This window comes from Saccopteryx leptura, chromosome 3 (assembly GCF_036850995.1).
Source record: "Saccopteryx leptura isolate mSacLep1 chromosome 3, mSacLep1_pri_phased_curated, whole genome shotgun sequence".
NCBI lineage: Eukaryota > Metazoa > Chordata > Mammalia > Chiroptera > Emballonuridae > Saccopteryx > Saccopteryx leptura.
In genome coordinates this window covers 60,166,391-60,178,087 of record NC_089505.1, presented here as the reverse complement: position 1 = coordinate 60,178,087, position 11,697 = coordinate 60,166,391, and the positions used below count along the sequence as shown (strand labels likewise).

The 11,697-nt window shown below is 50.9% G+C and overlaps 1 protein-coding gene across 1 annotated transcript; it reads right to left on the bottom strand.

The window, feature by feature from the left end:
• Positions 1-9,048: 9,048 nt before the first annotated feature.
• On the bottom strand, positions 9,049-11,697 carry RABAC1 (Rab acceptor 1). Its single transcript, XM_066373638.1, has 5 exons — positions 11,512-11,697; positions 11,015-11,227; positions 10,615-10,712; positions 9,361-9,462; positions 9,049-9,278 (listed from the first exon to the last, which is right to left on the bottom strand). The coding sequence occupies exons 1-5, from the start codon at positions 11,565-11,567 to the stop codon at positions 9,190-9,192; spliced, it is 558 nt and encodes a 185-aa protein (XP_066229735.1). The 5' UTR covers positions 11,568-11,697; the 3' UTR covers positions 9,049-9,189.

The following is an 11,697-nucleotide window of genomic DNA, read 5'->3' as shown; positions in this document are numbered from 1 at the left end:
CCCCAGTTTTCATCACGTGCAACAGTGCAGCTCTGCCACCATAACCATTTGCCCCTGAACCAGACTTTGACTTTTGGGATCCTGTTGTGTCTGATCGAGGCAGCTGAGCTCCCCCGTGGGGCCAGAAAGCCCCACTTGTTCGTTGTGGCCCAGCCTCAGAGACCCCCTACCTTGGCATTCAGACTCCAGACTCAATCATGCCCACATCAGGTATCTCTACCACAACGTCTGTCACTTCCACACTCATATGAGGAGATGCCCAGCCTTCATAGCCATTGGCCTTCATGCCACAGGCATCCTCAAACTCCTCAAGTGGATCCTAGGCCCTGGGTTCCCGACCTCCTGACTCTGCTTCTGAATGCCCAGACTCCCAACTTCAGTAACCCCCAGCAGGGCCTCCCAACCCAGGCCACACTTACTCAGGGACCCCATAACTGAATGCAGATACCCCGGATTCAGTGAGCACAGGAACACTCAGTGTCAGCTGTTTCTGCACAGCCACACCCTGGTCTCTGTAACCTGTGCTAAACAACTGGCCACCGTGTTGCCACACACTACACAGTCAGATTCCTGGCCTCATGCCCCAAACTAGACCTTGGACCCTAATCTCTATAATATGAAGCTAGGCCCCACACCCCCAGTCTTACCACCCCAAACAGATCACCATGAACTATGAAAACATAAGCAGTTTCCACACATCATGTGTTATCTCGAATCAAGCCCTAGACCCCAGTTTGTGCCTCCCCAAACTAGACAACTGAGCTAATCTGTCATCCCAAAGTGGACTACCAGGATCCCAGTCTCTGAGACCTCCAATAAGGGACCCATATTTTCTGTCACCTACAAGAGACAATTCCTTCAAACCCTCCAGAATCTCCAACCTTTGTTACCCCATTATCCCTCAAAAGATGAGAATTCCAACTCTATCATCCAAAGATGACTTGCCCCACAGTTTCTGAACCTAAACTGAATTATTATTCAAACAAATTGGCCCAAGACCCAGAGACAAGCCAATGTCATCTGGAACTTGGAGACCATATTCCCCACTATATTACTTCAAAGTAGGGCCTTTGACATCTGGTCTCATCACCTGATCCCAGTCTCAGTCTCTTCAGATGGGGCAAAAGGGCCCCCAGTGATTGTCACCCAAACTAGAAAACAAGACCAACAGTTTCTGTCACACCATCTAAACCAGGGGTAGTCAACCTTTTTATACCTACCGCCCACTTTTGTATCTGTTAGTAGTAAAATTTTCTAATCGCCCACCGGTTCCACAGTAATGGTGATTTATATAGTAGGGAAGTAGCTTTACTTTATAAAATTTATAAAGCAGAGTTACAGCAAGTTAAAGCATATAATTACTTACCAAGTACTTTATGTCAGATTTTCGCTAAGTTTGGCAGAATAAATCTTTTTTTAAAATTTTTATTTATTTATTTATATTTTTTACCGAGACAGAGAATGAGTCAGAGAGAGGGACAGACAGGGACAGACAGACAGGAACGGAGAGAGATGAGAAGCATCAATCATTAATTTTTCATTGCGCGTCGCAACACCTTAGCTGTTCATTGGTTGCTTTCTCATATGTGCCTTGACCGTGGGCCTTCAGCAGACTGACTAACCGTTGCTGGAGCCAGCGACCTTGGGTTCAAGCTGGTGGGCTTTTTGCTCAAACCAGATGAGCCCACGCTCAAGCTGGCGACCTCTGGGTCTCGAACCTGGGTCCTCTGCATCCCAGTCCGACGCTCTATCCACTGCGCCACCGCCTGGTCAGGCAGAATAAATCTTTATAAAACAACTTACTATAGTTAAATCTATCTTTTTATTTATACTTTGGTTGCTTCGCTACTGCCCACCATGAAAGCTGGAATGCCCACTAGTGGGCCGTAGGGACCAGGCTGACTACCATACCACTGAGCTAGACAACTAGACCCTATAGTCTGCCGCCCCAAACATGACAATGGATGAGTAAACGCTGCCACATCAGATTAGACAACCAGAACTCAAACCACAGTTAGCAAGCTGAGCACCCTGTCCCTCACCCAGACTATACAACCAAACCTCCAGTCTTAACCAGCTGTCACCCCCCAAATGTCCTGGGATGCCAGTCTCTATCCTACAAAACTAGACAATTAGATCTCACTCTCCACTACCCCAAACACACTCTAAGATCTCAGTCATCCTAGTAAACTAGACCACTAGACCTACATTCTCTGACATCTCAAATAAGTCCTGGGGCCCCAGCTTCTGTCCCCATAAACTAAATAGCCAGATGTCACCCCAGTCATTGTTCTATAAAACTAGACAGTCAAACCTCCCATCTCTTTATCCCAAATACTCCTTGGTACTTGTAGTTTGTCACTCAACACTCTACAACCAGATGCCAATCTGTCACTCCAAATATACACAGAGACCCTAGTCTCTGTCCCATAAAACTAGACAACCAGACTTCCAGAGCCTATCAACCCAAATGGTCCATGGGACCTCACATTCTTCCCCACGAAAGGATACAACCAAACCCTCAGTCCCTGTCACCTCAAATATGCCTGGCACCCAGTCTCTGTCCCTAATACTAAATAGCCAACTACCAAACTCTGCTACCACAAACAAGACGGTGGTACCTTTGGGCTCTGTGACCTCACACTGAACAACTGATGCATAACATATCACCTCAAACTACAGACTTGGACCCACAGTCCCGTTAACCTTCATCTTCTGGTCCCATTCACATCAAACCAGGCAAACAAACTCCCATTCTAAATCCCCCAAAACTGGACCCTGGAGCCCAGTCATTTTACCCCAAACAGAACAACTGATTCTTAACCTCTGTCATCACAACTTAGACAACTAATCTTCTTGTATCTGTTACTCCAAACTCAATTTCCTAGTCTTTGACATCCCAAGCTAGGTCCTAGGATCCCAGAACCCCTCATCTATGCCACCCCAATCTAGATAAATAACCCCTCACTTCTGACATCCCAAATTAGATATCTGGACACCTAGCTTCTGGCACTCCACATTAGACAAAGAAACCCCATCATCCTCTGAGATCTCAGTCATGACAACCACATCGGTAATTTCTGCTTCCAAGCCAAACAATAGGACCCAGTCCTTCTGTCACCCAAACCAGGAAACAGAGCAGTAATGTCTGTTGCCTCAACCTAGCCTAGTGGCCACCAAGTGTCTCTAATACCAAACCAAAGCTCTGAACTCCAGTGTCACCAAAGTAGATAACCAGTCCCTGGGTCTTTGTAAGTCCAAATAAGACAATTGGCGTTGTGTCTCTAGCATCCAAAACAAAACCACAAGTCTTAGACACACACAACCCCACATAGAGTCTACCAGACCCCTAATTCCTGTCACTCCAAACTAACAATTGAGCCTGACTGGTAGTGGCACAGTGGCCAGAGCATTGACCAGGGATGCCAAGGTTGCTGGCTAGAGCACAGACTTGCCGCCTTAGGCTTGCCAGTGTGAACGCGAGGTCAACAGCTTGAGTATGGGATCATCAACATGACCCATGGTCGCTGGCTTGAGCACAAAGGTCGTGGGATTGAAGCCCAAAGTTGCTGGCTTGAATGCTCCAATCGCCCCCCCGCCCCGTCAAGGCACATACTAAAAGCAATCAATAAACAACTAAACTGAAGCAACTACGAGTTGATGTTCTCATCTCTCTCCTCCTCGCCTTTCCTCTCTCTCTGTCTCTCCATCTGTCTTTCAAAAAAGAAAAAAAAAACTAGTAATTGAATGTTCAGTCTGACATCTCAAGTCTTAAAATTTTGGTGTCTCACCCAGCAACTAGACTACCATTCTGTCTCCCCAAAAGACACTAGACCGACCCCAACTGATACCCTTAAAGAACTACAGGAATACCAGTCTTGGTCACCCAAAACTAGACAATCAGACGCCCTGTCTGTCACCCAAACTAGACCTTAGAATCTCAACTCCCCTGTTCTAACCTTGACAAGAATCCTAGTCTCTGATACCTCGAACAACTCAGTCTCTATCACTCCCAACCATCAAAAGAGCCACATCTGGCTTGTGAGCCATAGGTTCCTGACCCCTGCCCTAATCTATCACTTCAACTTTGAGAACTAGACCCACTGTTTTTAAGACCAAACTAGACAAGCGGACATCCCCCCAACTAAACAACACAATTCCCCCAGTCATTGTCACTTCACACTAGGCAATGAGACCTCCCCAATCTCTGTTGCCCCAAATTATGCAACAGGACCCCCAGGCTCTGTCACCACCAAATAAACAGCAATGGTGCCAAAAGGAAACAACCAGACCATAATCAGGTTGTCTCCAGCCAAAGGGTCACCCTACCAAGTCATCCCAAACCAGGGCCCTAGACTCCGAGTCATCACCATTCCAAATTGCCACCTAGACACCCAGGCTTCAAAAATCCCATTCAGGCCCTGGCCAGGTAGCTCTGTTGGTTAGAGTGTAGTTCTGACATGCTGAGGTTGTAGGTTCAATCCCCGGTCAGGGCACATACAAGAGTCAACTAATAACAGCATGAATAAGTAGAAAAACAAATTTGTTTCTCTCTCTTTCTTTCTCAATCTCTCTCTGTTCTCTCTCTGTTTCTCTCCCTTCCTCCCTCTAAAAAAATCAATCAATAAAAAAATCCCCTTGCCCTGGCTGGTCGGCTCAGTGGTAGAGCGTCGGCCTGGCGTGCAGGAGTCCCGGGTTCGATTCCCAGCCAGGGCACACAGGAGAAGCGCCCATTTGCTTCTCCACCCCTCCCCCTCTCCTTCCTCTCTGTCTCTCTCTTCCCCTCCCGCAGCCAAGGCTCCATTGTAGCAAAGTTGGCCCAGGCGCTGAGATGGCTCTATGGCCTCTGCCTCAAGCGCTAGAATGGCTCTGGTTGCAACAGAGCAATGCCCCAGATGGGCAGAGCATCGCCCCCTGGTGGGCATGCTGGGTGGATCCCGTTCGGGCACATGAGGAAGTCTGTCTGCCTCCCTCCCTGTTTCCAACTTCAGAAAAATACCAAAAAAAAAAAAAAAAAATCCCCTTGTCACCTCAAGCTAGATAAATGACCACCAGTCTCTGTCACCTCAGAGTTGGTCATAGATCCCCAATTTCTATTACCCTGAACCTGAAACTGGAGTCTCAGCCCAAATAAGACAACCAGATGCCCAATCTGATGCCCAAAATGAGGTGCAGCCACTCCCTGGCTCTGTCTCTCCACACTGGACAACTGGATCCTTTGTCCCTGTTTCCCCAAACCTGGGCACCCAGGCTCTTCAGTCCTAAAATCAACAACCAGATCCGTAATTTGTCACTCTCCAATTAGTCAGCTGGATACCCCAGCCTCTGTCACCAAAATTGACAACCAGACTTTAGGTCCCTGTCTCCTCGATGAGACACCATAAACAAACCTCTCAACCCCAGTGTTATTTGATGCATGAAAAAATGGACCCTGAGTCTTTTTGTTTCTTTTATGTGAGAGGAAGGGAGATAGAGAGACAGACTCCTGCATGCACCCTGACTGGGATCTACCCAGTAAGCCCCATCTGGGGCTGATGCTTGAATCAACTGAGCTATCCTCAGCGCTGGGGGGGGGGGGGGGACGACGACGATGCTTGAAATCAATTGAGCTGCTGGCTGTGGGAGAGGAAGAGAGAGAGAAGGGAGAGGGGGAAGGGAAGAAAAGCAGATAGTCGAACCTGGGACGTCTGCACACCACATCAACACTCTATCCACTGAGCCACCAGCCAGGGCCTGGACCCTGAATCTTGACAACCCTAAATGGAATCTTCTGGTCTCAGCATCTCAATAACTCAACATCAGAATTAGGGACCTGTACTCAGTCACACCCAGATTAGGCCTCTCCAGACTGAGTCTCAACCTCCACTGCCCCCTAACCCCAGGCTGTTGACAGCTTACTCAGTGATCTGCTCCAGGTTCCTGAGCCCCCAGCCTCAGTCACCTCCAACAAGGCACTTGATCATATTCACTCCAGGCACAACAGCTTAAACTAGATGTAGTGACCACCTGTGAATATGAAGTCTCGGTTACCCCCCGGGGTGATATCTGGATATCAGTGATATCTGGATTAACAAACAAAACATTCTCTGCTACCCCCAAAATAGGGTTGGGACACTATCGGAATAACCCAGGTGCCTGACTCAGCTTCAGGCACCCCTGGTCTCATTTTCCAGAAGTCCATGTCTGGTGCCCTTCCTGGAGAAGGTCTGGAGGAAGCACATTCCCGCCCTCTGGTGGCTGCCACTGGAAGTGTGTCCCTTGTGACTATCTAAGACCCGTGAGTGTGAACCCAGACATCCATGCTGCCTGGTGTTTGCATCTTGCCTGAAGCTTGAAACATGGGGGTCATCTTTGCCTGCTCCCTCCCACTCAGTTCCCACACAGCTCAGTGATCCAGCCCTGACCCTCTTCCTCCTGAATCTGCCTTCCCTTCTCTCTCCATTCCATGTTCTTGTCTCATTTTTCCTAACTTGACTCATCCTTCCAGCCCATCCCCATACCACCCCATAGGGATATTTCTAATGTTCACACTCGACCCTGTCCCTCCCTTGCTCAAAACCCTTTCATAATTCCACATTACCTTAAGCTAACATTCGAAGTCCTTACATGGCATGCAGGTCCTGCGCGAGGGCCTCCAACATCCTCCCCATCATTGTCTCCTAAGGCTGTCCCCCTCACTCTTAATCATGGTCTTATCATTGATCAGGTCCAATCTCAGGGCATTTGCACTTGCTGATCCTTCTGGCTAAAATATTCCCAGACCTCCAAGGGGCAATCTCCTCCTCATTGTCCAGCAAGGCCCCACCTCACCGCTCTAAACTCAGCTACTCTCTAGCCTTGCCCAATCCTATTTTATTGGCTTCAGAGTGCTTATAGCTGAGTTTCCTGTTGTTGGTTGTTTGGCTTGTATTTTGTGACTTTCACTAAATGGGAGCCCTGAGGGGGCAGGGCCTGGTTTGTTTGCAGCCCTAACCTTCCCTAGCTCCTTAGCCAGCATGTCCAGTAGAAACAGAATACAAGGCAGAAGTGTAACTTTACATTTACATATGCTACTTAATCAATCATATAAAGTAAATTAAAAAGGAGAAAACATGCCTGACCAGGCGGTGGCGCAGTGGATAGAGCGTCGGATTGGGATGCAGAAGGACCCAGGTTCGAGACCCCGAGGTTGCCAGCTTGAGCGCGGGCTCATCTGGCTTGAGCAAAAAGCTCACTAGCATGGACCCAAGGTCACTGGCTCGAGCGGGGGGTTACTTAGTCTGCTGAAGGCCCGCGGTCATGGCACATATGAGAAAGCAATCAATGAACAACTAGTGTCACAACGAAAAACTGATGATTGATGCTTCTCATCTCTCTCCGTTCCCGTCTGTCTGTCCCTATCTATCCCTCTCTCTGACTCTCTGTCCCTGTAAAAAATTTTTAAAAAAAGGAGAAAACTTAAACCAGTATACTTAATATATTATCCTTCCAACATAAGCAATATAAAAAAATTATCACCTGATCAGAGTGGTGCAGTGGATCAAATGTCGGACTAGGACATGGAGGACCCAGGTTCGAAACCCTGAGGTCGCCAGCTTAAGAAGCGTGGGCTCATTGGCTTGAAAGCGGGGTCACTGGCTTAAGTGGGGGATCATAGACATGACCCCATGGTCGCAGCTTGAGCCCAAAGGGCGCTGGCTTGAAGCCCAAGGTTGCGGGCTTGAGCAAGGGGTCACTAGCTCTGCTGTAGCCCACACACACCATATATAACAGGACTCCAGAATGACACTGGGCACTCAGTGGGCACTTTAGATAAACACTTGCTGAATGAACGACTAACAGTGAGTTTTGGTGACAAGATACTAGGTTGAAGAGGCTGTGCCTCTGCTGGGGATACTTCCTCTGCAGCTCTTCCAGTGGCTGGCTCGTGTCCCTCAGGGGTCATCAAAACCTCACCTCCTCAGACAGCCCTCCAAGGTCAGCTCCACTTGAAGTAGCTTTTCAGGCTGTCCCCCACTTCACTTTGTCATGTCTACCAAACGCTTTTCCCACCAGGTGTTTCTTTTGTCAGCATTTCTACAGGAGTCTTCACATTACAATGAAAAGCAGATCACGTCCCTCTCACTACACTCAGAGTAAAAGTGAAGCCCACACTGAATCCTCAAGTCTCCCGCTCCCTCTCGACTCGTCTGCTCTGGCTACACTGGCCTCTTCGGCCTCCTCGCCATTCCTCAGACCTCCAGACACGCTCTCATCTCAGGGCCCTGTATACACCCACTCACTGCTTCCTCTGCCCAGCACATTCTTCCTCCCAAGGATCCACAGCTGTTCCCTCAACTTAGGCCTTCACTCAGTGTCACTTCAGGGAGGCCTTCTTTAACCTGTGACTCATTTATGTCTGTGCAGATAACATAATCAGCCCAACTACTGTCCTTAGAGAGGACTGCTTGTGTGGTTGGCCCCTGGCCGGCATCTGGGAAACTGGATTTCAGGACAGTCCCACCATTCCCTGGCAAGGGTGGCTCACATGGCTAAACTAGTTGTGCAAATGGCATTGTTATGTGGAACACTCACTTTCCTTTTTGGAGTCTGGAATTTTGGTGCATGTCAGACAGAGGGTGCTTATGTGGCCAGTCCCCAATAAAAAGCCTGGGCACTGAGACTAAGGAGCGTCCCTCGCAGACATTTCACGTGTGTTGTCACAATCACTGATGGAGGAAGCAAGCATGTCCTGTGTGACTGCTGGGAAGACTCTGGGACACTTGTGTCTGGTTTCCTCTCAACTTCACCCCATGTGCCTTTGTCCTTTGCTGATTTGGCTTTGTATTCTTTCATAATAAATGACAGCTGGACTCCCAGCTGTGTGCCAAGTCCTCCTAGTAAATCAAGCATGGTTTCCCTTCCCAACTCTTTTCCTTGCACTTACTCCCATTGGTTATTCTCTCATACTTAAAAATTATTTATCTTAATTTATTTTCTTCCCCCCACTGTGGGTCCCCCTCTGCCTCTGTCTCTACAGTATCCCATCATCACCCCGCACAGACCCACAGAAGATCCTGGGAGAGTATGTGCTGAACGACAACTACAACAGCTTTATTTCCAAAGCTGGTTCCCTGGGCTTGTGACGGGAAGGGGGCTTTCGGCGGGAGCAGCAGAGCAGTGCAGGAGTTAACAAGGCTAGGCGGCCGGCTAGGGAGGCTGGCAAACACCTCACACCAGCTCCATTTGTAGCTCTTCGCTGTCCAGGGCCTCAATCTGGTGGAAGGCAGCGTGGGAGCCAATGACCACGAGGGTGGCTCCTGCAGGAAAATGGACAGTTGAGGGCCTTGCTCCTTCACCTAGCCCCCACCGCCTACCCCCCTGCCCAGACCCTGTACTCACCCAGGACCCAGAAGACTGCTGAGCCTGCACCAGCCAACCAGAAGAAGGGAAAGGAGACAGCCCCAGCCAGACCATACTGATGGGCAGGGGTCACCTCTCGGCCTGGGGGACAGAGAGCATTGGGAAGGCTGTTCAGATAGACACACGTGCCCACTTCCAGAGTAATTCCCGATGCCCCTCAGAAGTCTGGTGCCATAAGCCTCAGGAGCCTCAGAATCACCCAAACTCCTCATGCCAAGGTCCTCCAAGTCCAGGTCCATTTCTCCAATGTCCCTGCTGTCCACTAAAGTACACACACCATCCAGTCCCTCCCCTGCCTTCACCCTAACCTCCAAAGGGAAGCCGCCAGCCCCCACTCCCCCAGACTAGGGCTTTCCTGCTCCAGCCTGCTCCCAACTAGACCAGGAACCTCAAATGGGTGGCCCATAGGCCAAGGCTGACCTGAAAAACCTGTCTTTTGAGTTGGCCACTAAGTTCCCCAAGAATGTGATTTCAGGCTGACAGAGAAACCAAATGATTTCACATAACAATACAGATTTCTGGCTTCTGTGGCAGACTGAAAGAGCAGGTGTGCAGGCCCCTGGGGCGGCAGCAGCTGAAACCAGGTCGTGGTTGTGCTCTAGGAGCCCCATCCATGCCCTGCTTGCCTGCCATACCTCTCCACCAGCCCACCTTTGTCATGTGCATAACTTGTAGACCCCTAAAGGATTGTCTGGGAACTACCCGCCTAACTGATCCCACTCCTTCCTGTCTCTACTCCAAACTTTGAGCACCCCTGGGTGGGGAGGTGCAGGTCCTTCTTTCTTCCCAAGAGAGCCTGGTGCCGGTCTGGGACCACATGAGCCACAGGCCTCAGGTTTCCTGTTTGAGAAATCCCGGGATCTTTCTGATGCCACCCCAGGAAGCAGGACAGGGATGGGGACAGATCTAGGCCAGTATAAGGTCGCCACCTGGTGTCCAGTATGGGTTTCTGCAACTGATGCTTTCCCAGGGAGATTAGGGAAGGGGGTTAGTGGAGAAGGTTTAATGGACAGAAGCTAGGTGGGGAGTGGGTTGTAGAGTATCTGATTCTAGGTTTGCGGAATAGCAATTTGGAGGGCTAAGACTGGGTGGTAACATCTGGTGTGTCTGGTATTTTAAGGAATAGGGATTGGGGGATAAAGCATAGATGTAGGCTTGGGCAGACTTGGGTTTGAGGTCCAAGAGACCAGGATTTGAGCCGTCAGGGATCCACCTGCACAGCGGACTTCTTACCAAAGAGCACAAACTTGGACTGCAACGCGCGCAGATAGAGGATGTAACAGGCACCAAAGAAGACAGCCAGGGCCACCAGCAACATGGGAGACGTCATCCTGGAGGAGGGAAGGGAGGCATCCGTCAGGCAGCTGGGGCTGGCCCAGCCAGGGGGACCCTGACCTTCAATACCGGCTGATGGCAGGCTTTGTTCTTGAGGCCAGGCAAGTTGTTACATTTGGTCACAATGCGAGACTGACAGGGAAGTAGGGACCAAACCTTTGGTGAAAAAATGGCAAAAGTATCCCCAGGGGGCGGGGCCTGGCCAGTAAGAAGAGGGCAGGGCGGGCCAGGGCCGGCCAGTGCGACCCGGCGGGGGCGGGACGTGGCGGCGGGGGCGGGCGGCCGGAGAGGCACTCACACGCAGTACAGGATGAGACCCAGGAACACGAACACATAGTTGCTCTGATAGTACTCCACGTTTCGTACGAGGCGCTGGCACAGCTCGCCCAGGTTGCGGGGCCGCGAGAAGCGCCGCTGGTCCGCGAAGGCGGCCCAGGGCCGGATGGTTGCGCGGCGCCGCTCCAGCCATTCGCGGCCCGCGCCGGATGGGATCAGTTTCGGCAGCAGAGTCCTGGGGGGCGGGGCCAGGTCAGTGGTAGACGCGGATGGAGGCCGGATCCCCAGTCAGAGAAGGCTGCGGGGGGCCAGACTCCGGGTTCTGAGGGGTAAGGGTGCAAGACTCCTGGGTCCTAGGGGAATAGGGCGCTGAGGGCCTCGACTCCAGAGTCCTCGAAGAGGAGACCAGGGGCCTAGACTCTAGTGTCGGGGGGCCTGGATTCCTGGGACCCTAGGGAGGAGGGACGGAGGGCTAGGACTCCCGGGTCTCGGTCAGGGGTCTACACCCAGTCTGCTCACGTGGCGCTCAGCCCTTCCGCCTCAGCATCATTCTGTTGGTCCTTCTCGGCTGCCATGTCTGCGTCGTGAGGGGTAGAACCGCTGTAACAAGCCCTGGGTCCTGCGGACCCTGCTGGCCCCGTTGGAGCCGGGCCCCACCCAGCGGAGCCGACGTGGCGCCGTTTGGGAGCCGCGGGGTACGAGAGT

What these genes read in the sequence shown, in the direction of transcription:
- RABAC1 (XM_066373638.1), bottom strand. Translation starts at nt 11,567, where the DNA reads ATGGCAGCCGAGAAGGACCAACAGAATGATGCTGAGGCGGAAGGGCTG. An exon ending in GGTCTCATCCTGTACTGCGT is followed by an intron (nt 10,713 to 11,014) that starts GTGAGTGCCTCT and finishes TCCCTCCTCCAG; the next exon opens with GATGACGTCTCCCATGTTGC. An exon ending in AGCAGTCTTCTGGGTCCTGG is followed by an intron (nt 9,279 to 9,360) that starts GTGAGTACAGGG and finishes ATTTTCCTGCAG; the next exon opens with GAGCCACCCTCGTGGTCATT.